Source organism: Anabrus simplex, chromosome 2, assembly GCF_040414725.1.
Source record: "Anabrus simplex isolate iqAnaSimp1 chromosome 2, ASM4041472v1, whole genome shotgun sequence".
In the NCBI taxonomy this organism is placed as follows: domain Eukaryota; kingdom Metazoa; phylum Arthropoda; class Insecta; order Orthoptera; family Tettigoniidae; genus Anabrus; species Anabrus simplex.
This window is the reverse complement of record NC_090266.1, coordinates 725223061-725246609: the sequence shown is the minus strand read 5'-3', so window position 1 is coordinate 725246609 and position 23549 is coordinate 725223061. Positions and strand designations below refer to the sequence as shown.

General features: G+C 40.2%; 1 protein-coding gene across 5 annotated transcripts in view; it reads left to right on the top strand.

Annotated features, from left to right (window-relative positions):
• Positions 1-23549, top strand: part of Itpr (Inositol 1,4,5,-trisphosphate receptor) — a 1013977-nt gene that overhangs the window by 769404 nt on the left and 221024 nt on the right. For all 5 annotated transcript variants that reach the window (XM_067141353.2, XM_067141352.2, XM_067141351.2 and 2 more), the window contains exon 37: positions 553-654. In XM_067141353.2, the coding sequence (XP_066997454.1) occupies positions 553-654 (102 nt within the window). The remainder of the gene's footprint in view (positions 1-552; positions 655-23549) is intronic.

Genomic DNA, 23549 nt, shown 5'->3' with positions numbered 1-23549 from the left:
AAGTTTGGCTCATTTTACACTCCTTACATGCAGCTGCCAATTAGAGTAATATCGACCACAAGGACTAACTTGTTAGGTGGGTTGTGTACTTTCATGAATTTTAAGACACTAGTAGACCTCTTCTGATCTAGGGAGCCAAGAATAACGGCCGTGAGGATTCATCGTGCTGACCACAAGGCACTTCGTAATCTGCAGGCCTTCGGGCTGAGCAGCGGTCACTTGGTAAGCAAGGCCCTTCGGGATTGTTGCACCATGAGGTTTGGGTTCGGCTAGACCTCTCTGCATATGGCTTGATTTGCACATGCTTGTTCCTTTCTAGTACTTATCTAATATTTTGTTAATATATTATGATTATTTTTAGTTCCTGGTACAGCATGATTGTCTGTATATTTACTGTATCTATTAATTGTCACTTTATTAAACTTAAGGGTTGAGAGTTAAGGGAAATATTATGGGGAGTTAGGGAATTTCACTACTTTTCTTTTGTAGCATCACTTACTTTTTGTAATGTGAGAAACTTACACTTCTATTATATTTCTTGTTAATTTTCAGGTAGAAGTCGCATGTAAAGCTTACCATCAAGAGAGTTTAGATGATGACGATAATGGAGAAGACTCTTCAACTGACGGAAATGATGGAGTGTCTCCAAAAGAAGTACGTATTGCATTATGTACTTTTATGAACACTTGATTTTTAATTTGACTTCTACTTTCCAGTTATGCTACATCATCAGATAAGTGCCTCAAAAACAATTCTAATATAGATCCTACCGAATGATTGTCTTCACTCTTGTTGGTACTAAGTGCATTATCTTAAATAACATTACCATGTCACATAACTTAGTAAGGAAATCTCTTTTTGTAATCTTCTTCTCTACTTCTACTCTAGGAGCTCCAGGTCCTTGAAGAGCCACCAGTGCTGGATGGGCCTTGGATTAGGGCCTGGCTAAGAAGGTGTCCAATCAAGAAATGTATGAGCTCTTACTTTAATGAGAGATCATGCTGCTTAACTTAAAAACTTTTCATTTCTAAAGATTTTTAATGTTTATCATGGTGTCCAAATCATTGACAAAAAGAAATATAATATTGAATAGTTCACAGTGGGGATGATTATAGTTTTACTGTATATAGCAACAGTTTTAATAATAATTCAAATGTACTGTAGATATTTTTGGTACATTTCAAGTAGCAGAATGAGAAATATTCACAGTATAGCTTTAAGAAGGGAAAACAACTGCCCAGTTTACATGTGTTATATTGAATATAATCATGTAGCATGATCTCATCATGTAAGAGTTTCACTTCCTTCTTGCATTCTATTTTCACCAGTCTTTTTTCCTTCATATCTGCCACTTCTCTGCTCAGGTAGTGTGCATGAATCTGTGTGCCTTCCTCAATCACAAGCTTTTGAGTTGCAGTGACTAATTTTGTGGTAGACACTAACTGGCATCTTGTATTGTATTTAGCTTTATGAAGATCTAAGGTGTTGTCAAGGTGAACAATTTGATTTATTTTCCTCCAGAGGTCATGCTTTTTACCAGGTTGGCTTCTAGTTATTTAAGCATCTTTTTCAGGTAAGAAATGTTCCATATACACTGACTGACAGAGCAAATGCAACACCAAGAAGGAGTGGTCAGAACTTTATGCCAATTGCAGGGTAGACTGACGTCACTGAGGTATGCTCATGATGTGAAATGCGTCACTGTGCTGCGCACGTAGCGAACGATAAATGGGACACGGCGTTGGCGAATGGCCCACTTCGTACCGTGATTTCTCAGCCGACAGTCATAGTAGAACGTGTTGTCATGTGCCACAGGACACGTGTATAGCTAAGAATGCCAGGCCGCCGTCAACGGAAGCATTTCCAGCAGACAGACGACTTTACGAGGGGTATGGTGATCGGGCTGAGAAGGGCAGGTTGGTCGTTTCGTCAAATCGCAGCCGATACCCATAGGGATGTGTCCACGGTGCAGCGCCTGTGGCGAAGATGGTTGGCGCAGGGACATGTGGCATGTGCGAGGGGTCCAGGCGCAGCCCGAGTGACGTCAGCACGCGAGGATCGGCGCATCCGCCGCCAAGCGGTGGCAGCCCCGCTCGCCACGTCAACCGCCATTCTTCAGCATGTGCAAGACACCCTGGCTGTTCCAATATCGACCAGAACAATTTCCCGTCGATTGGTTGAAGGAGGCCTGCACTCCCGGCGTCCGCTCAGAAGACTACCATTGACTCCACAGCATAGACGTGCACGCCTGGCATGGTGCCGGGCTAGAGCGACTTGGATGAGGGAATGGCGGAACGTCGTGTTTTCCGATGAGTCACGCTTCTGTTCTGTCAGTGATAGTCACCGCAGACGAGTGTGGCGTCGGCGTGGAGAAAGGTCAAATCCGGCAGTAACTGTGGAGCGCCCTACCGCTAGACAACGCGGCATCATGGTTTGGGGCGCTATTGCGTATGATTCCACGTCACCTCTAGTGCGTATTCAAGGCACGTTAAATGCCCACCGCTACGTGCAGCATGTGCTGCGGCCGGTGGCACTCCCGTACCTTCAGGGGCTGCCCAATGCTCTGTTTCAGCAGGATAATGCCCGCCCACACACTGCTCGCATCTCCCAACAGGCTCTACGAGGTGTACAGATGCTTCCGTGGCCAGCGTACTCTCCGGATCTCTCACCAATCGAACTCGTGTGGGATCTCATTGGACGCCGTTTGCAAACTCTGCCTCAGCCTCGTACGGACGACCAACTGTGGCAAATGTTTGACAGATAATGGAGAACCATCCCTCAGGACACCATCCGCACTCTTATTGACTCTGTACCTCGACGTGTTTCTGCGTGCATCGCCGCTCGCGGTGGTCCTACATCCTACTGAGTCGATGCCGTGCGCATTGTGTAACCTGCATATCGGTTTGAAATAAACATCAATTATTCGTCCGTGCCGTCTCTGTTTTTTCCCCAACTTTCATCCCTTTCGAACCACTCCTTCTTGGTGTTGCATTTGCTCTGTCAGTCAGTGTACATACTTTCAGTCCCAGAATGTTGAGCTGCTTTGTTTTCATTACAATCAGAGGAGTTCCAGAAAGGAGTATGACATAATTGCAGTTTGTTCCCCATCCTCTTCAATGTGTACATACAAGAAATAATAAATGACATCAAAGAGGACTTTGAAAAAAGCAATCTTGGTTCGAGGAGAGGTAATCAAAACTCTTAACATTTGCAGATCATTTATTATTACATGGTGTGGACTCAGCCTTGGAGGAGTACAAAATGAAAATAAACAAATCTAAAACAAAGTGATGGAGTGCAGTTGAGTAAAGTTGTGTAATGTAGGCAATCAGATCAAAACATAGTCTTAAAAGGAAATGGATGAATATTGCTATTTAGGTAGGAAGCTGCTACTGATAGCTAAAGCAAAGAGGACATACATTGTATACTTATCAAAGTAAGGATGCATTTTCATACAGGAAATTTTCCTGCCTCATACATGTTAGTCTATAAAGAATCTGGTGAAATTATTACATGACATGGACTCAGCCTTGGAGAAGTACAAGATGAAAATAAACAATCTAAAACAAAATGGTGGAATACAGTTCAATTAAATTAGGTAATGTAGGCAATGAGATCAGAACATAGTCTTAACCATCCGTAGAGATAGTACAATCCCTTTTATGGGATTACCCCAATGAAGATCCTTCCTTATATTACCACCGAGGTACTTACAGTGATCCCTATGAGGTACTTTCACTCCATCAACACAGTAATTAAAACTGAGAGGACTTTTCCTCTTGGCTCTTTCCACAGCAGTCTAAGTTGCCTGTAATAATCCCTTGCGGTTGTTTTTCCCTTGACTTTCACTCTTTAATTACTATCAATTGTCGTCTCCACAAGTGTATATGTGTTGTCAGTAAGAATATAATGGTTTCATATTAACCAAATGCAAGGACAGTTTTACCTTAACAAAAGATTTTTTAAAGTATATTTTAAATTGAACACGAAGAAACGGGTGGTCTTTTTCTGTTCTTAAGGCTCTGATCATTAGTTCTAAGCACTAATTTTTATTTCAAGTGTACTCAGTGTATGCTTGTTAAATTTTAGGAATTTTAAATGTTTTTGACTGCTTTGTATTATTTGTTAATGTCTGTTATGTCTGTTTTAATCTAAACTATTAACAAGCAGCTGATGATGTCTCTCATGAGATGAAACATGTACTGCTAATTTTGATAATGTACTGTAATTTAATTGCCAAGTGTGATTAGAATTGTATTTAAATGGTGGAAATCTTCGAGTCTTTTATTCTGGAGTATCTCACAGTCAGTACGGAATAATTACGAAGTTTTGTAACTTGTAATACTTAGCGCTTAGTCAAGCTGTTTGTCCCTGTACTCCCAAGTCTTCCCAGTTCAGAGGTTGTGACTTTCTTTTTAACACTACTCTTTAGATAGAAACCACTCATAACAAATCACTCTGCTCCCTTTTGGATCTTTCCTCCCGTGGGTCTATTTGACTAGCGATAAGTACCATTATAAGGGACCGTTGACCTGGATATTGAACCTCTTTAGACAACAAGAATCATCGATTCAGGATTGTGCTTTGGAAGCAGTCCCTTGGTCAGTCGTATAGTTTCTGGGAAGGTGAGGCATTGTGGGTTGGATCCACTGATTGTTTTAAATTCATATTCATCCATTCATTCTTCATCCTCACGTTCTCGTCAGGGGATGAATTTTGTACTTTTAAATTGTCAGTGCATTTCATCTCATTTCGTACCATTAGGGGCCGATGACCTAGATGTTAGACCTCTTTAAACAACAAGCATCATCACCACCAGTGACTTACACGACCTCTCCTGTACATCTTTACTACAACCCATAAATACCCTCATAACCAGACGAAGAGATCTGTAATCTTTTAAGTACGGTACCTTAAAGTACAATCCCTTTTATATGATTACCCCAGTGAAGATCTTTTCTTACTTACAGTAATCCCCATGAAGTACTTTCACTCCATCAACACAGTAATTAAAACTGAGAGGACTTTACCTCTTGGTAAAACATGCAACCTGACTTTTCGTCCCTGCTGTCCATCTCACAACTTGGTTGAGGTCTTTTTGCTGTCGCTCACAACTCTCTAACTTATTTATTACTGTATTCATTATAATATCATCTGCAAAAAGCCATATCTATGATTCCAGTTCTTTACTCATACTACTACCTTGCAGACCCCCCCAACCCCACCCGCTCTTAACGCTTTGGAAACAAATGTTTTCAAGTGTGGTCCTGCGCTAGCCGTATTTTTTTCTTCAAGAAAGCTGTATGTTTACAAGGAAGGTAAAATGAAGATACAAAGTCTTATTTACTACAGTGTGAATTAATTTTATAACCAAGATACTGTCCCTGGATACTACCAAAATCTGGTGTTGCATCAGCTAACTCGCGATCCCAGGTGTGTATGGTCCATGCTCTCCCTAAGGAATGTCTAATTATCAACATATACTTCAACAGATAGGCAATAACATCGGATGAAGCTATCTATCAAATAACGGGCGACAATTGGTTAAATTTAAGTACTACTTTATTAAGATAATAAGCAAACAAGACCAAAAACGAAATGAAATAAATCACTCAACCAAATTGTCACAATGAAATGGAATGTGTCTTCTGACATTAAATTGTTTTCTAACACTGATTGTCCTTGTATTTCCTTTCTTTTTAAATGAAAAATGAGTAGCTAATCTCATTATAAGAATAAATTGATACAAGGGTCCACCTTTTCAATACAATGTATCAAGTAAATGATATTACATAAGTCTTGGGACTAGTTTCAGCCACTTAGTGGCCATCTTCAGCCAAATAAATTTAACAGATTATGTGATAACTAAAACATGTCTATAACAGACAAAGACAAAGTTGCAGGAATAATTATAACTTTAAATTTCATATAATAACAAAATTTATAGTTATGATCTTCTTGTCATGATATGATGTCTTAAACTTCACTTAGGACCTCAGGCAAAGAAGTAAATCTGGAAATGTTAGCCAGAACTAGGAATACAGAAAAGAAATTAAAAAGGAGAAAAATGATATATTTATGAGACTCACCTCTATTGTCTGATGTAGAACAATCTGGAAGAAGCAGGCAGGCCATGTAACAAAGTAGTGGGCAGGGAGCAAGCACAGACCTGCTGTAGGAAGCAGGCAATATAAACAAAGGAGTAGGTAAGGGGAGGAGGGAAAGGTGGTTGGAGAGGGGGAGGGAGGGGAGAAGGGGTGTCTAAGGTGGGGATGAAGGATGTGGAAAGAAAGACTGCTGCTGAGAGGGAAATTTAAAGGGATTATAAAAGAAAGAATTATTTTAATCTGAGACATGATTACTAAAGATAGGAATTAAAAAGGTCAAATAAAATGTTTGATTTCTCTGAAATGAAGATGCCCACTAAGTGGCTGAAACTAGTCCCAAGACTTACATAATATCATTTACTTGATATATTGTATTGATAATCAATTTATTCTTATAATTTCACTTCAATACGAAACAAAAATGAAATTTATAACTTATAATTAGCTAATTTCATGTCTGCAGGCACTGCAGTGAGGTACTCTCTGATGTTTGCGTAAACAGTTAGGGGGAAGTTACTTTCTTCTTGACCTTAAATTAACACTGAGTGAATCATGAAATGACTAAAATTAGCACGCGCACAATTAATAATTAAATAATTATTTAAATCCCTCATTTGGGTGTCAATTGCCACTTCAAACATAATGTCAGTTTTCCACAAATCGACATGAAAATACAATAATTTCTATCATTCATCATTCACCAAACACTTTCACACCTGGCGACAGCAACGTAATTGTTTTCGAACCTATATCTGGTCCTACTCTGAATTCAACCACTAATTTATCAGGCTAAATTCAAAGATTATTCACTCATGACTCTACTAACTTCCTTGATCATATGCAGAGGATAAAATAAATGTTTCCCTTCAGATGACAAGCTATAGGTGCAGGTACTAAGTACAGCATAGGTCTCTAAACAACATCACTCCTTGGGGATTAATATTACCTTGTCAGGTAATACACTAATCTCGACGGAATTGGATATCTAGGAGATCACATGCTCCTCTCAAGTCACATAACATATTTCGAAGATCCATTTACTGCACAGTATCCATGACTCTGGTGACACTAACAAAGTCTGTAAGTTGAAAAATTCATTAATCACTATACTATTGGTAACTATTGGTAACTATTGGTAACTTTATTATTTTTCTCCAGATCTACAGTAAACAAATACCCATTTGATCTGATAAATGAGAAAAATAACAATGTCCAGCCTATAGTCAGATTTAAACAAGAATGATATGAACAACAGATGCTGATAAATGGCCATGCACAACTCCTTACCGGAGATCCAATGGCCATGGCACTATGGCAGTAACGGCACATATATATTACAAACAAGCAAAATTAAATTGGTAACATATAATGACAAAGATAAATACAATAAGACAAACTAAAATGAAATGCGCCACTGATAGGGGCAAAATTAAATGAAAATGAGCGACAGATGCTGATAACCAGTTGACTTGACAGTGTTACGCTGGGGTTACGCAACATTAACCATGTCTCAGATTTGCCTGTCTGAGTACTAGTCTGGCAACACAATACCACTCCTAGCAAACCCAGGCAAGATCACGTTTACTGCTGAGTGCGCTGACTTTTCTGTTTACACAGGGCAGTCCTCTACCATTTAAATTTCTTAATGTCATTGCTACACTTACTCAATCTGCTGCGCTGTGCTATCTCTATTACCACACGCTCTGCGAGACAAACTTACTCAATATCATATTTACCTTAACAGTTCAAATACATCACTCCCAACTCTACTTCCAGTTTCCATTACATGCCTTCTTCACTCATTAGCTTACTTACCGTTCTATTTACTCTAATACCATACACTTATATCCAATACATCTGCTCAAATAATTACACAACAAACATCAAATACCAACTGTCATTACACCAAATATTCACTTTTTTCAGCCTTATACGACCATAAACAAACCTCCAAACAAATAACACACATCTATCATTACACCAGTTATTCACTTTTCTCAACCATCAAATTACCTTCAAGCTTTCATCATCAGTACACCAAATATTCACTTTTCTCAGCATTATACCACCATATTCATCAATTCACTATTCATACCAAACAGATATTCACATAAAATTGCCATACTTCACTCCTAAATCCAATAAACAACACACCAATTACTTTACCAAATTTCCTTATACTTCCCATTCGCCTCTTATTCCTACATCATACCAAACACAGATTCACATACAAATAACATGAAATTACCATAGCCCATTTTCTTACCTCTTGCTAACTTAATTACCATTTTTACTTCTTGTGACAATACCCTCATCATTTCCTCCTATTCCCCACATGTATCTTAAGCTTCTACTCCTTCCTTCGTCCCTTAAACTTCTGCTCCATCCTTCGTTCCAGCGCCGCTCTATTCTCTTCCAGGTTACCTCCGAACATTCAATTTCCCTCTGAGCTGCCATTTCTTCACTGTTTCCCCTCTGCTGACTTCCTTTGACTCTAGCTGTGACTGTGTCTGTATCCCTAAGCCTCTACCTGTTCTCTCTCCATTATCCACTGCTCCTTCCTTATCGGTGTTTATGATCGCATTTTCGCTTGGCATCTCTCCCTGTCTGTCTTCGCACAGCACACTGATACTTTTGGTATTAACATTACTACCTTCCCCATCTTCTCCTATATCACTATCTTTCACTTGCCTATCTTCCCTACTAATCGCTACACTTTTCTGTTTCTTCGTCTTGTTTTATCTTCATTTCTAGGTCCATCAGTCTATTCACAGACCAGATTCTACTCCAGCTGCTGCTTGACACCACTAGTTCTTGTCCTCTGATAACACTAGCCTGCAAAATAAAACTTTTTTTGTGCAGTAAAAACGAAAATTGGTGGGTTTTATGAATTTCTTAACGCAGAATTCAAGAAAAAAGTTAGTTTTGGCGAATCACGTCTGGTTTGGTGGCAATTTTACAAAATATTATTTTGTTCTTACGTAAAATTGTTGATACTTGGTATTGATTAAATTTGATGTATTAATGTAAATTTCAGCTTGCAAAACGTAATCATATTTTGCATGCATTGAATACACATAAATGCTGCTTTGTAAGCAAGTAGATAGAATGTATTATATTTTTAATGTATATTGAAATTCGTGAAACTGAAGCATAAAGCGCCTATTTAGTTTCGACTGTACAGCTGCTTTTAAATTAATATAAGCGTACCTTGAATAAAAATTACATGGTTAAACATACTTGGTTTTGTTATTTACATTGTGTGCAGGTTAGATTCACACCTCCGTCTTTTCCCGTTTTCCGTGGAATTTCCGGGTTTTTGAAGTTCTTGAATGATTTCTAGAAGGGTCGTCTTGTGCAATTGACCAACAGTAATCGGCCATCATATTCACATCCCAACGTCCCTGATAGCGTCGTTCTGCATCTTTGAGATCCTGGTGAAACCTTTCACCTTGTTCTTCACTGACAGTTCCTAAATTTAGAGGGAAATAATCCAGATTCGAAGCTAAGAAATGAAGCTTAAGGATAATAGTACAACCAAGTTCCTTAAACTTTACCAACATTTTCCCTACAATTTCTTTGTATTGAGGGTCCTTAATGTTGCCAAAGAATTTAGTCACTACATCTTTGAATGCATTCCATGCCTCTTTCTCAATTTTGGTCATCGTGTCTGTGAAAATTTTATCCTTCATCTGTTTACGAATCTGTGGTCCATCAAATACGCCTTCTTTGATTTTTGCATCTAATAATGAGGGAAGTTTAGTGGATAAATATTGGAAGCCTAGGCTACTTTTATCTAATGCCTCGACATACAGTTTCATCAATCCAAATTTGATGTGCAAGGGTGGAAGTAGAATTTTTTCACGGTCAATAAGACTTACATTCAAGACATTTTTGGATTCTGGTTGTAGTTGTTTCCTTTCTGTCCAATTCACTGTATCCCACTGTTTATCCCGTGCCCTGCTATCCCATTCGCATAGGAAACAGGGAAATTTTGTATAGCCTTTATGTTGTCCCAGCAACAATCCAATGATCTTCAAATCACCGCAAATTTGCCACCCATGCTCATGATATTTAATTTTTTTAAGCACCAACTTTAAGGTCTCGTATGTTTCAGACATTTTTGTGGAGTGTGCAAGTGGACGGATGCCAGAACATTTGTATTATGAAGCAAAACAGCCTTTAAACTTATTTTGGAAGAGTCAATAAAAACACGCCAGTTACTAGGATCATACTCTTTCTCTCCCAATCGACGTAGAAGATTTGAAACATCCGTACAAAATACAAGTTCATCTTCTTGAGTATAATACCTTTGGACTGTTATCTTTGAAAGGAAACTGCTTTATCAGTCCATCATAAACATTGCATAAGGGCTGGGGCTTTTAACACGTCTGTTTATTCAAGTGGTCTAAGATGAAAGACAAACTCACAACTGTCTTATCTTCAATCCTACATACCTCGCGGTCTATTGCGTATCTGAGGGAGTTTGTTATGAATTTACCAGGAAATTCCCAACTACAAAATGAAAATTTAGACAGCTATAAACCTATAATAAAATACAAACAATAACAAATCAAATCACATAAGTGTATTCTAAAAAAAAGTTGCACGAGAACATCTCTCAACATTACATCTTACGAATTCATGCAGATACTAAAACACCGAATTGCGTCAAAACTAGACGTAATAGGAAAAAAATAGCATCATTTTCGTAATCAGGGCAGCGATTTCCATAAGAATTACATATTTTCTATGTTACCGCAAAATCATGTTGGCTAATGTAATTTCTCTCAGCCCTTGATGTCTAGCTCGTATCATATGTTTTCTTAGAATTTTTTCGTTCCCAATCGCTTCAATTCCCACGTCCCTCTTGATCCATATTTTTTCCCTCTGCATGTTACCCGCATTGCCAACCACAATATCAGCCATCAACGTGGAAAACAGTTGTACTTCGATAGGCCTGTGGCCTCTAATTCTTCCCACTCTCTGCACATCGTCTATGTTTACTTCACTAAAATTAATTTTCATTTTCCCCTCAATTAGGTCCACTACTTTATAAATTGTAAGCATTTTGACCTCACTCTTCTCCTCAGGCACACCCTGTATAAATAGGCATTTCTTCATGCGATTTTGTGTGTTGGCTTCCACTTCTGCTTTCAGTTTCAGCGTCTCCTCTTCTAATCGTCCTATTTTCTCCCTTAATGCTGCAACTTCTTTGACATTTTTCCTCACTTGCGATGTTGTGTCGTCTGCTCTTTCTCGGAAATCCCTGCATTTTTTCAAACTCCCTCGTTTGCTCTTGTATCATATTTTTGAGTTGCTCAAAGGGGCAGACATCTACGACCACCTCTTTTATAACTCTTCTGATTGCTTCCATGTCTTCCCAGCTCATATTTCCACTGGAAGTCGGACCTGGGTTCAGCTCGAACCCCCCCTCCCCCCCCTCCCCCCCCAATCCATAGCAATATTATAATCACCGCTGCTGATAGCGTTAATTCTCCTCTTGTTTCCATTTCCATATTAAACCCTCTTGGTTTCAATTCTTCTTTTTTCCCTGCCATCCTCCTATGATCGCCGTGTATTGCTCCACACCAATCATTGTCAGTAAACTCCTCACTACCTTCCTGCACTCAGCACCTGCGCTCCCTTCTCCCACTCCAGGGACCCTCCACTCAACACGTCTGCACTCTCAGTGGCTTAGGCTGTACTGCGATTAATCACTATACAATATCCCCAAGGACTGTCAATAACTTAATAATTAACTGCACTTACGGCCTTTTTCTCCAAGATCACTACGTTTTCAACATTCTTAACAGTTCGCACACCTACCTAGAATTCCTAATCTGACAGTAAACGCAACACCCTTTTAACAAAGTCTCAATTTAATCATCTCTAACATTCTATCTATTTGCTTTGATTGATTTTGACTATTTGCTTACTGCATTCTTCATTCTGTTTGATGATCCCTCTTTGCATTAATTAATTACTTTCAATGATTACGACATATTCCACAGAATTCCTCATGACACAATAATCAATTGCCTGAATTCTTATGATGGCACAACATAACATCAACACATATGCATGCATTAAAAAATAATTTACAAACATCCCTCTAACTCTCAAACTTCATAATGGCACGATGTCCTAATTTCAAATTACATTTCCGCTGTATTTGAGTACCAAGACTGGCAAACCTCGATATGACACTCTCATGTTCACCAATATTCATACTGAAATATCTATACAGAATTACTCATTCTTTCATGCTTTGATTCATATCACAAGGCATGCAATTAACTCAGTTTCCTTTGACCTGACATTACGTTTTAGGCTGGTCTGCACATTTGAATACTAAATATTCCCTTAAAATGAAAACAATTATCTGAAATATCCTCTCCCTTATTTACATTACAATTCAAATGATTCACATGCATTCACATGAACTTATCCCACTAATTCTAGATGAAATGGGATGAAGTTGTGTGATTCACTCACTTACTTTAAATATCACTTCTTATATTTACGCAGTCTCGCTCTGGCAGTTGCCTCAAAGCTATATTGACAATTAAAGAAACTTTGGAAATTTGGCTACATCTGCTGTTTAAATCCCCATTAATCATTTGCGCAAACTACTAGAGTGTATAAGTTGAAAAGGTTACACGTCCTTCTGACAGCATCTCACATCCGACTGGAATGGCCCCAATTCGTTTACTCAGCTATTGTGTATGTTGAGTGTCCGGTAACCATGATTCCATCAATCTTCCTGCCTCTGCAGCTGTCGTCCATTGCCGAACTCCTTTTCGCGGGATTGGATGATTCTGTGCCTCTGGAACTGTTGGTTATTCTCGTAACAATTTGTAGCTTTGTAGCCTGATAACAGTTTAGTGATGTCATTACCCAATTAGTCATATTTTTGTTAGCTATTTCACTCTATGGCTATTCCATCTCCTGCTAACACATTAGTTATGTTCGTTCACTGGCCTATGACTAACCACTAGTTCAACTTGTCTTTGTGTACCTTCACAGTTCAAAGTTCGGGTTCAATGCCTGACTGGGTGACACAACAGAAACATACCCGCACTCTCTAAACGTTCTTCTGCTTATCCTAGTTATTTTCTGGGATCACTGGAGCCACCCAGGCTCATTTTGGTTTTCACTGGGGATTTAAGACTGGATGCCCTTCCTGACACCACATGATTTTTTTGATGAAAATCTTAACCCAGGATTCGAACCTTAGTCTTCTGGATGGGAGGCCAGCAGCTAAGCCACTGAGCTAATCACATCCCCACATACCCACACTGTCTGTCATAGTCTATTTCTGTATATGCGGATTTTGTTCTCATCGGACCCAGATTCGGTCTCGTAAAATTTACATAGTTTATAACATCTGAATCCATCTCCTTTCAGTTTTGACTCAGTTAATTTATAACTCTGTTAGGCTCTTCAGTCTGCTGACACTAACTTTGAGTAAATACATTTATGAACTACCTGAAAGAGAAAATATATGGTAACAGTACTACACCTGAAAAAGCTACTCTGTAATGGTTGCTATATCACTGATTTATGTGTCCGTGTCCTTTTGCCTCTCAGTACAGGCTCTATAACTGATTTACTTTATCATTTCCCAACGTGATAGCCCTCTAATACAATTCATTAGACTCCCACTAACTGTGTGCAAACTTTAAGTCTATCTGACTGTCGTCTGTATTGCTGTCTAATTTCAATTCTCGGTAGATAACTGCATTGTAAACTATCGAAGTTTCTACTGACAAAGTCTGCTTTATGTGTAAAAGTACAATCAACTCCCACACACGTAATTTGACTGTCACTTCACGATAAAAGTCTTAAACTCAAAATGCATACTCAATAACACAAGATCGCACGACTAAGTCGAGAAATGAGACACAAGAGTAATGCTGACAGAATAATCAGAATGGTGAGCTCTTCTCAGAAGAACTCTTAAGGTTTCACTTTACTTTGTCCTGCCTGCTGGCTCTTCAGAAATGTGTGCGCGTGTGTTTTTATATTCAGGAATCATTCAAGAAGAACACTTTCGCACTGCAAGATGTGTGGTTAAGGTTATTTTTAATATGTATAACTTTTGTTTTCTCAACGATTCATTTGTTTCTATATTCGTCCCTGTTTTTATCTCCTTGTAAGATGTGTATTGTTTAATGTAACGTCTTGTGTAATATAAATGCCTACATCTTGCCTATTTCCCACATTTTGGCTGATGATGACGCAAACACAGCGTCGAAACTAGTTCCAAGTGCAAATACATGTTATAAATAAATATAACATTTTTGTATTGAAAAGGTGGACCGTTTTAAGTTTTCCTATCATCCTGTCCAGACTGTGTCAGTCGGGCTGAGTGGCTCAGACAGTTGAGGTGCTGGCCTTCTGACCCCAACTTGGCAGGTTCGAGCCAAGCTCAGTCCAGTGGTCTTTGAAGGTGCTCAAGTACATCAGCCTCGTGCCGGTAGATTTACTGGCACGTAAAAGAACTCCTGCAGGACTAAATTCTGGCACCTCAGTGTCTCCGAAAACCGTAAAAGTAGTTAGTGGGATGTAAAGCAAATAACATTGTTATTGAATCTCAGTTAGAATGAATGTACGTAAGAAACTGATGGTAAGAATGATACTCCGGACTGCTAACAGGTTTACTTATTATTTCTTGCAATCCTGCATATATGCACTTTCTCTTATGTATTTTCTTCCTCTTTCACAATCACAGATGGATTTCTTTTTTGACATTTTTTCCTGTTGGTGATCAGTGGTCGCACTTTGCGCCTGAATCTTGTTGGCGAGCGTCTTCGATTCCAAATTCTTGTCATGTAGACCAGAACTTTTAACATTCTACATCCTTGTAAAAAATAGAACAGTGACAGAGAAAAATTAATTTTCAAAAACTTTTTAATAGTAGACAACTAGAAAATCATACATCATAGTGGAAAAAGTGTTGGGAACAAAAGCATTTTTAACATCTGTTCCGCCGGGCTGAGTGGCTCAGACGGTTAAGGCGCTGGCCTTCTAACCCCAACTTGGCAGGTTCGATCCTGGCTCAGTCCGGTGGTATTTGAAGGTGCTCAAATACGACAGCCCCGTGTCGGTAGATTTACTGGCACGTAAAAGAACTCCTGCGGGACTAAATTCCGGCACCTCGGCGTCTCCGAAGACCTTAAAAAGTAGTTAGTGGGACGTAAAGCAAATAACATTATTATTATTATTAACATCTGTTCAAATGAATAAATATAGTTTTAATATAGGTTAAAATGAGTAAATCCATTTCTCTTCCCATTTCACTGTCCCATTCAAACATCCACATTGATTTTAATTATTTTAACTTTTTTAATTTACATAGATTTTAAGCAAAACAAGGTACTCATTAAGATGGTTTTTTTTTTACCGGGCGAGTTGGCCGTGCGCGTAGAGCTTGCATCCGGGAGATAGGGGGTTCGAATCCCACTGTCGGCAGCCCTGAAGATGGTTTTCCGTGGTTTCCCATTTTCACACCAGGCAAATGCTGGGGATGTTTTTAAGAAGATAATATACTTTGTAACTTCACCTAAGCGCTGTAATATAGCTGAGGAGGTTCCAGATGGAACGAAACATGTACTGTAAATGATTGATTTGCTTAAAGAAAATATAAGTATCAAAAAGGTGGAAATTTACTGTTATTGATTCAATGTAAATAATTCAATGTAAATAAGATTTGATACGGAAATGAAGCTCATTTCTTACAATAAGTGGTACGTTCCGAGCTGTCAGTGGAGAGATGGCGTGGAATGACATCAATAGACGAATAAGTTTGAGTGGTGTCTGTAACAGGCACTTCAGCGGCTACACCAAACACAGTTAAAGGGAGGAAAGTAAGTGCAATTACACGGTACCTAAAACACTACACACACAATAAAACATCTGATGAACCACGCGGAACTCTGCCGGTAACAACACTGGTAAATATCAGTAGGGCCAACTTGATGATAATAAACCAGGAAAGTGGACAGGAAAGTGGGAGACCTTACCAAGGGCCATGGAGGTGCGAAGGTTGCGGTTTTCCGAAAAGCCAACAGTGATCTCTTGTTTTCAAAATATTATTTACAAAATCGGCAATACAAATGAACTTCTGAAACAAATTTGCCAGTACACCAAATCTAGACACACACGACATATACGTTCTTTGACAAATATAGTTTTAGATGTTCCTAGACAAGAGCTTTGCCTTAAGTTCAAAGTGTTAAGCAAATACATCTCAGTACAAGACAAATTCCACAAATACAATATTGAAGGTAAGAGGAAGCACAAAATACTATTACATTTTAGAGTGATATCAAAACTTGCTTTTCACATCTGATCAAAAGATTGGCGATTAGGGTAAACTCCTGTGATACACCAACGAAAACTAAATGGAACTTAAAACCAGACAGAAAGCAACAGCGCTTACCCCAAGGCAGCCCATGCTGGTACCGAGGAGACGTTCACGACGTCAAAAACTTCGGCAGGCTCAGCAGGCCAAGACCAAGACGGCTCAGAGACTTAAGACCTCTCACGAAATGCTGTCTAGACCTTTTTAAAGGGAACTCTGGCCTTGGAGTAGCCAATCAGAACACAGGAGCTTGTCCGGATTGACCAATCACAACTCTTTCAGCGGTCGTGATCTTTGAACCATTTTCTCGAACACAAACGATCGCGATCCTTCCATTTCCAGAATTGTAAGAACATATTTCTCGAATGCGTAACTAACAAAGGCCAACACACCCTGTTCAAAAATTTGTGTCACAAATTTTCTGGACTGTTCCAGTAAATATAGAATTGTAATCTACTAGTTACAAATACAATATGTTACAAAAATATTTACACTGTACAGGTTAGGTAGTTACATGGAATACAAATAAAATATTCTATCACAACACACCAGATCATACAGTAAGTACTACTTTAAAAGGTTTACAAATAAAATCCACTACAAACACTTTCCACTTCCAATATATTCTACACCTGTGTCATCTTCCTCCCCCCCCGAAAGTCGAGCCACGCTTGACCATTAACATAATATTACTGGGGGGAAAGGCGATCACTTCTGGAAACGTTCTCACTATAGTATAGATTACTAAAGATACCTGACAGTCACTTCACAAACAACCATGATTTTCTTTAAGTTGACTTTCCAAAACTGGAAACTTTCCAAAAAAAAAAAAAACTGGTCACTATACCAAAGGTCCTTTCAGTAGCCTGGAGTTTACAGTTTACTTATAAATTTCAAAAATAATAAAGGTGTTCATTGATCCACCTATTCAATAAATACCACATAAATGTCCACATGGATAGTCACACTACACTTCAAAATGCCTTTTGAACCTTTTACAATTGGTTTGACTATTTCAGCTCTGTCCACCAAAGGATGTACACTCATTCCTTCTGCTCATTGTTAGTAATCCAGAACCTTCTCACTTTCTTGTAAGACACTGTTCAAAGCCTCCTTCTTAGCCAAGTTATGGACTAAGTATCTTGCACCACTTTTTCACACCAGTCACAGGATTGAGGTTGCCCAGCTAAGCCACAGGTTCTCGCTGTGGATATTGCTGCCGACACGGCCGTTTGCTGCCAGCCTCTGTTCCATTTCAGTCCAAACCAGGTAGCTAGGTAAGTTGCAGTCCAGTGGTATCTTACACCTAATAAGCAGATGGGTGAGACACCGTCCAGTCAGACTGCTTCCAGTAGGACATTCGTCACATGATGGTGGTGCCGGATGGTAGCGCGCAAGGCACACAGTGTGCCTCCCAACTTGGCACTGTAGGTTGCCATCGGAAGAAACTGGTCACTGCAGCCACTGTAACATAAACCAAACCGCAGCAGACAGGGGAATACTTGAGGCAAAATTATGCTGCTGGGCTCAAAGATCTTGCGTAGAGTCACCCAATGGGTGGCTTAATGATTATGCAGTAGAAACCCCCCTCGCACACCAGGGATATAAGGGCACCTAGTCCCGGGGTAAACACTATCTATAATCCATTCATTTGACAAGATTATGGTGGGGGTAAAAGGAAACTACAGGAGTTTACCACCGAGCTTGATAGCTGCAGTCGCTTAAGTGCGGCCAGTATCCAGTATTCGGGAGATAGTAGGTTCGAATCCCACTGTCGGCAGCCCTGAAAATGGTTTTCCGTGGTTTCCCATTTTCACACCAGGCAAATGCTGGGGCTGTACCTTAATTAAGGCCACGGCCGCTTCCTTCCCACTCCTAGCCCTTCCCTGTCCCATTGTCACCATAAAACCTGTCTGTGTCGGCGCAACGTAAAGCAACTAGCAAAAAAAAAAAAAAAAAAAAAAAAAACAGGAGTTTACCCTAAGTCTGAAAGTTAGGGGAATAAATTCCAAGCAGTAACCCTAAACTAAAACCTACCTAACTTATAATACTAAATCCATTACACTAGAGGACACCTAAAGTTTTTACCTACACAATTACTTATAACTACCTTACAACAAAACTTATTACCTAACAATAAACTCTTACAAATAGCTTACAACTAGATCTGCATGGTCACCAACAATGGTATTTACCCCTCCCTACACAACTTAAGGTACCTTCACCTGGGAGAGGTGGAGTCTGCTGATCCTTTTCCGTTCGGGATCACTCACCAATAATGTCACCGGGGTGAAGAACTATAAGATGGTGCAGGGACTTTGAAATCTGGGGGCCAACTTACTGATAACATGGTCCGCAGCACTACTGACAGGGTGCGTTTTAATAAACAGCTGGGCACCAATGGACGGATTGTGCGGCCTTCACCCGTGGTTGTAATTACGCTGGACCTTAGCATAATAAACCTTTAAGTTCTTTTGTGCATGGTGCCAATTAGCTCGGATCTTCTCTGGGCTGGCATAGTCGGGCAGAAGATCATTAATTGACCACAGATTAGATAGTGGAGAATTTGGAGTAAAAGCCAACATTAACGAAGCACGGGTTTGCTTGTGGCTTTCATGGACGGCAGTGTTAAATGCAAACGACAACCTGTTTAGTGATGAATTCCACTTGGAGTGATCATTGGAGTGATAAGTGATGAGGGCAGATCGCAGGTTACAATTCACTCTCTCAGCATAATTTGGCTTCGGGTAATACGGTGTAGTGGTTACATGAGCAATGGATAGATCAAAACAGAAATTGTGTAACTGGACAGAAGTAAAGGTTCTTGCATTATCACTTACCAATAATTGACAGGGTCCAAATGAAGCAAATATCTGTTTCAAGCACGAGATGGTGGTGTTGGCGTTAGCCATACAAGTGGGGAACAGCCACGTAAAACACGAAAAGGCATCAACACACACAAGTGTGAAACGATGACCATTCCGAGATCTCGGGAAGGGACCGATGTAGTCTATGAACAATCTCTCCATTGGGCGAGAAGCTTGCTCGGAAGACAAGAGACCTAGATGAATATTCGGGGCAGGCTTACTGATGTTACAACTCTTACAGGATTTGACAAGGGTATGGATCTCACTATCCATGGATTTCCAAATGAAATGCTTACAAATTTTTTCTCTCTTATTTTGAAAATGCACAGATGACCGCCCACTGGGAATTCATGAAAATATTTGAAGAGAGCCGGGACAAGGTTAGTTGGGACTACAATTTTGGGGTCTTTGCGACCGCGAGCCAGGCAGCACAAGACACCATTCTTAAGGATGTAACGCTTAACATGCTCACCAGATTTCATCCTGTCGATAACAGCTTTTAACTCAGCGTTGTCCTCCTGATGTTTGGTTATATCCTTGAAAAGGAAGGGAGAGTCAGTGAGAACTACATTGGCAAAGGCTGATACTTGTTCAGGAAAGGTGTCTGCCTGCTCCGATTGAGGGTCAGAGCTGCCTGGGTAGAACATCCTTCTGAGGCCATCAGCCACAATGTTTTCCGTGCCACGAATGTGGCAAACTTCAAATTGGAAGGCTGAGATGCACACTGCCCAATGCGCTAGGCGACCGGTCCTTTGCAGCTTGGCCATTACCCAACTCAACGCCTCATTATCAGTTTCCATATCGATAGGAAGGTGTTCCAGGTACATTCTGAATCATTCTAAAGAGAAGACAACAGCTAAGGCTTCCAACTCATAAATGGAATAATTTCGTTCAGCAGGATTCAGGGCATGAGAAGCATAAGAAATAGGACGCCCTTCTTGAAATTCCTGAAGAAGAACACTGGATATGCCTGAGGAAGAGGCGTCAATCTGAAGAATGAAGCGTTTAGAAAAGTCTGGCATAGCCAGTACAGGAGCGTTACATAAGGTGGATTTCAAGTCTATGAAGGCTTCACGTTGGGCATCACCCCACACAAATTTGGCATCCTTTCTTCTCAAGGCATTTAATGGGGCTGCCTGTTCAGCAAAATTGGGAATGAATTTACGGAAAAAAATAACCATGCCAATGAATCTGGCTACAGCCTTGACGTCCTTTGTAGTGGGAAAATTCTGGATGGCGGCAGTACAAGACTGATCGATTGAGACACCCCTCTCCTACACAATATGGCCTAAGAAGGACATCTGGGGTTGTGCGAAAGGAACCTTAGTGGCCTTGAGGGTTAGCCCTACTTTACACAGTCTTTCAAGCACTTCATTGAGATGGACAAGGTGTTCCTCCAAGGTTTCACTAAAGATCACCAAATCATCAAGGTAATTATAGACGAACTTGAACTTAATATCAGATAAAACATAATCCAGTAACCAAGTAAGGACAGCAGCTCCAGTTGCTAGCTCAAATGGGGCACGCTCAAATTCATATAGGTTCCAATCGGTCGCAAAGGCTGTGAGATGCTTGGATTCTTTGGCAAGAGGTATCTGGTAATAGGCCTGATTTAAATCAAAGGTGGTAAAAATTTTTGCATTAGCAAACCAAGAAAAACAAGAGTGCAAATCAGGAAGGGGAACAGATTGGAGGACCACCTTATGGTTCAACATCCGATAGTCAACTACAGGACGATAACCACCTTGCGATTTAGGGACCAGAAACATGGGAGAAGAATAGGCTGATTTAGAAGGGCATATCACTCTGTCAGCGAGCATTTGGACAATAATAGCCTAAAGGGCTTTTATTTTGGATGGTGACAGCTGATACAGGAGGGAACGGACAGGTATGTTATCCGTGAATTCAATTTTGTATTTTAAGACATTGGTAACACCTAATCTGTCGGTAAAGACGTCAGGGAACTTATCACAGAGTTTCCTAAGTTGATTGGCCTGTTCCTCGGGTAAATGATTAAAATCAAAAGCTTTGGGTTTGTCAGAATCTTCAGGAATAGCGTTAACGTGACAAGGCAGAATAGGGGAGCGATCACACAACTCAAAGGTTCTCGCACAAAATTTAAAATGGAATTTGTTAAACTGCAGGTCCAAAATCATGCCTGTTTTAACAATAAAATTGGCACCCAATATGAACTGACAGGATAAATCTCTTGCCACTAGTACTGGCATTTTCCATGTGAAATCACAGACTCTAATCTTGACATCTAGTGATCCTACAATGTTTAATGAGTTGGAATTAGCAGTATGGCAGGTTAAGGACACGGGTTCTAATGTAGGTAACTTGCAAGCAGGTCTCGCTCATCAAGTTGACACTACTCCCAGAGTCTAGTAATGTGCAGACAGGTTCATTATATACCCCTATGCATAAATATGGTTATTTACAAGAAGGTATGGCAGAAATCTTACAGATTGCAAGAAATAAGCACCGTAGTCAGAATGGGAGCAATCACTAGCCTCAGAATTAAGTAAATCATCCAAGGTACAATCATGATTGACAAAACAAGAAGTCATGCTTTGGGTTTTACCATCAGAACTGGTGGTTAGTCATCTAGAACTACTATTGCCCGGGGGTCCAGAGCCTGAAGTGTTACGTGGGCACTGCCTAGAGAAATGCCTCGTTGACCCACAGTTACGGCAAGAAGTATTGGTGGAAGAGCCTCTACCCGTGGCAGGGTTTGCATTGCCTAAGGCCCCAGCCTTGGGACAATCCCGCTTGAGATGAGCCGTGGAGCCACAACTGAAGCATGAACGAGAATTACACGAGTTGGAAGCAGGTGAAGGGATGGTTTTAGAATCTTGAGAATAGGACATGCTCATATGAGGTGGGGCTAATGCAAGGCGCAACTGGTCGGCATATCGAACGCCTTCTGCAGAAACTCTAACGGCTTCCAACTGGGCGAACATTGCTGGTCAGGTGAAAGAGCCAGATGTGATCTGTAGATCGGGGTGAGACCTTCAATAATGTTGGCAACCATCTGGGCCTCTGAATAGTGGAGCCGGAAAATCCTAGCCTGGAGCTTAATATCTTGAACATATTCAGATAATGTTGAGATGTTGTACTCTGAAATAGTGCTTCTGCACTAATGAAGACAAGGCACCAGGAATGAAAAATTCAAGCGCATGTGCATGAAATTGATCTACAGACTATCTTTCGGGAATGGCTCTGACGATATGCTCCGAAAGAGCTCCAGATGTATTTCGCGTATAGAATTTGAAATACGTTGTCGTTACTTAGATTATACACTATTGCCTGATCCTTGAACTCAGTTAGGAACCGAAGGAAGGAAATAACCTCATCAACGGAGTTAGCTGAAAATTTGGAGACTCCCGTAAACACATTAGTCAATGGGTGAGGCAGGTTAGAGAAAATCTGGGGGAAAACATGTGCAGGGCATGCCTGGGAAGGCTTAACCTTTTCATGAGAAACCTTCAGGTTGTGCTTAGCCTTCTTCCATAGATCCCTAATATTATTGGGATCTATTGTCTCTGGTAAAACTTCATTAAGTGACCAAGGGTTAGAGAGCGGCATGTTAGGTACAAATTTAAACGTAAGAGAAGCTGGTGTGAAATTATGGGACTCATAAACCGCCGAATTTAAAGCAAAGACCAACCAATGGAGGGACGTATCCTACCTGGAATGATCTTCATGATGAAATGCGATGAGAGCTGATCTAAGATTACGATTCACCAGCTCAGCCAGAGATGGTTGAGGATAATACGCCGATGTAGTTACATGTGATATAGACAGATCAAAACAGAATTTGCGGAATGAGTTGGATGTGAATGCCTTAGCATTATCAGAAACGATATATTGACAGGGGCCAAAAGAAGCAAATATAGTTTTTAAACAAGAAATGGTGGACTGAGCGGTTGCCAGCTTAGTCGCAAATAACCAAGAAAATCTCGTGAAACCATCTACACACACTAGAATGAATTTGTTGGCGTTCCCCTTTGATTGGGGGAAGGGCCCGACATAGTCTATATATAGGCGCTCCATGGGGCGCGATGCTTGATGAGGAGATAATAGACCAAGCTTAGTGGACAAGGTGGGCTTACTAAGTAAGCAAGATTTACAAGCTTTTACCAATTCACGAATTTCGCTGTCCATACCTTTCCAAATGAACATCTCTCGGATCTTTTCCTGAGG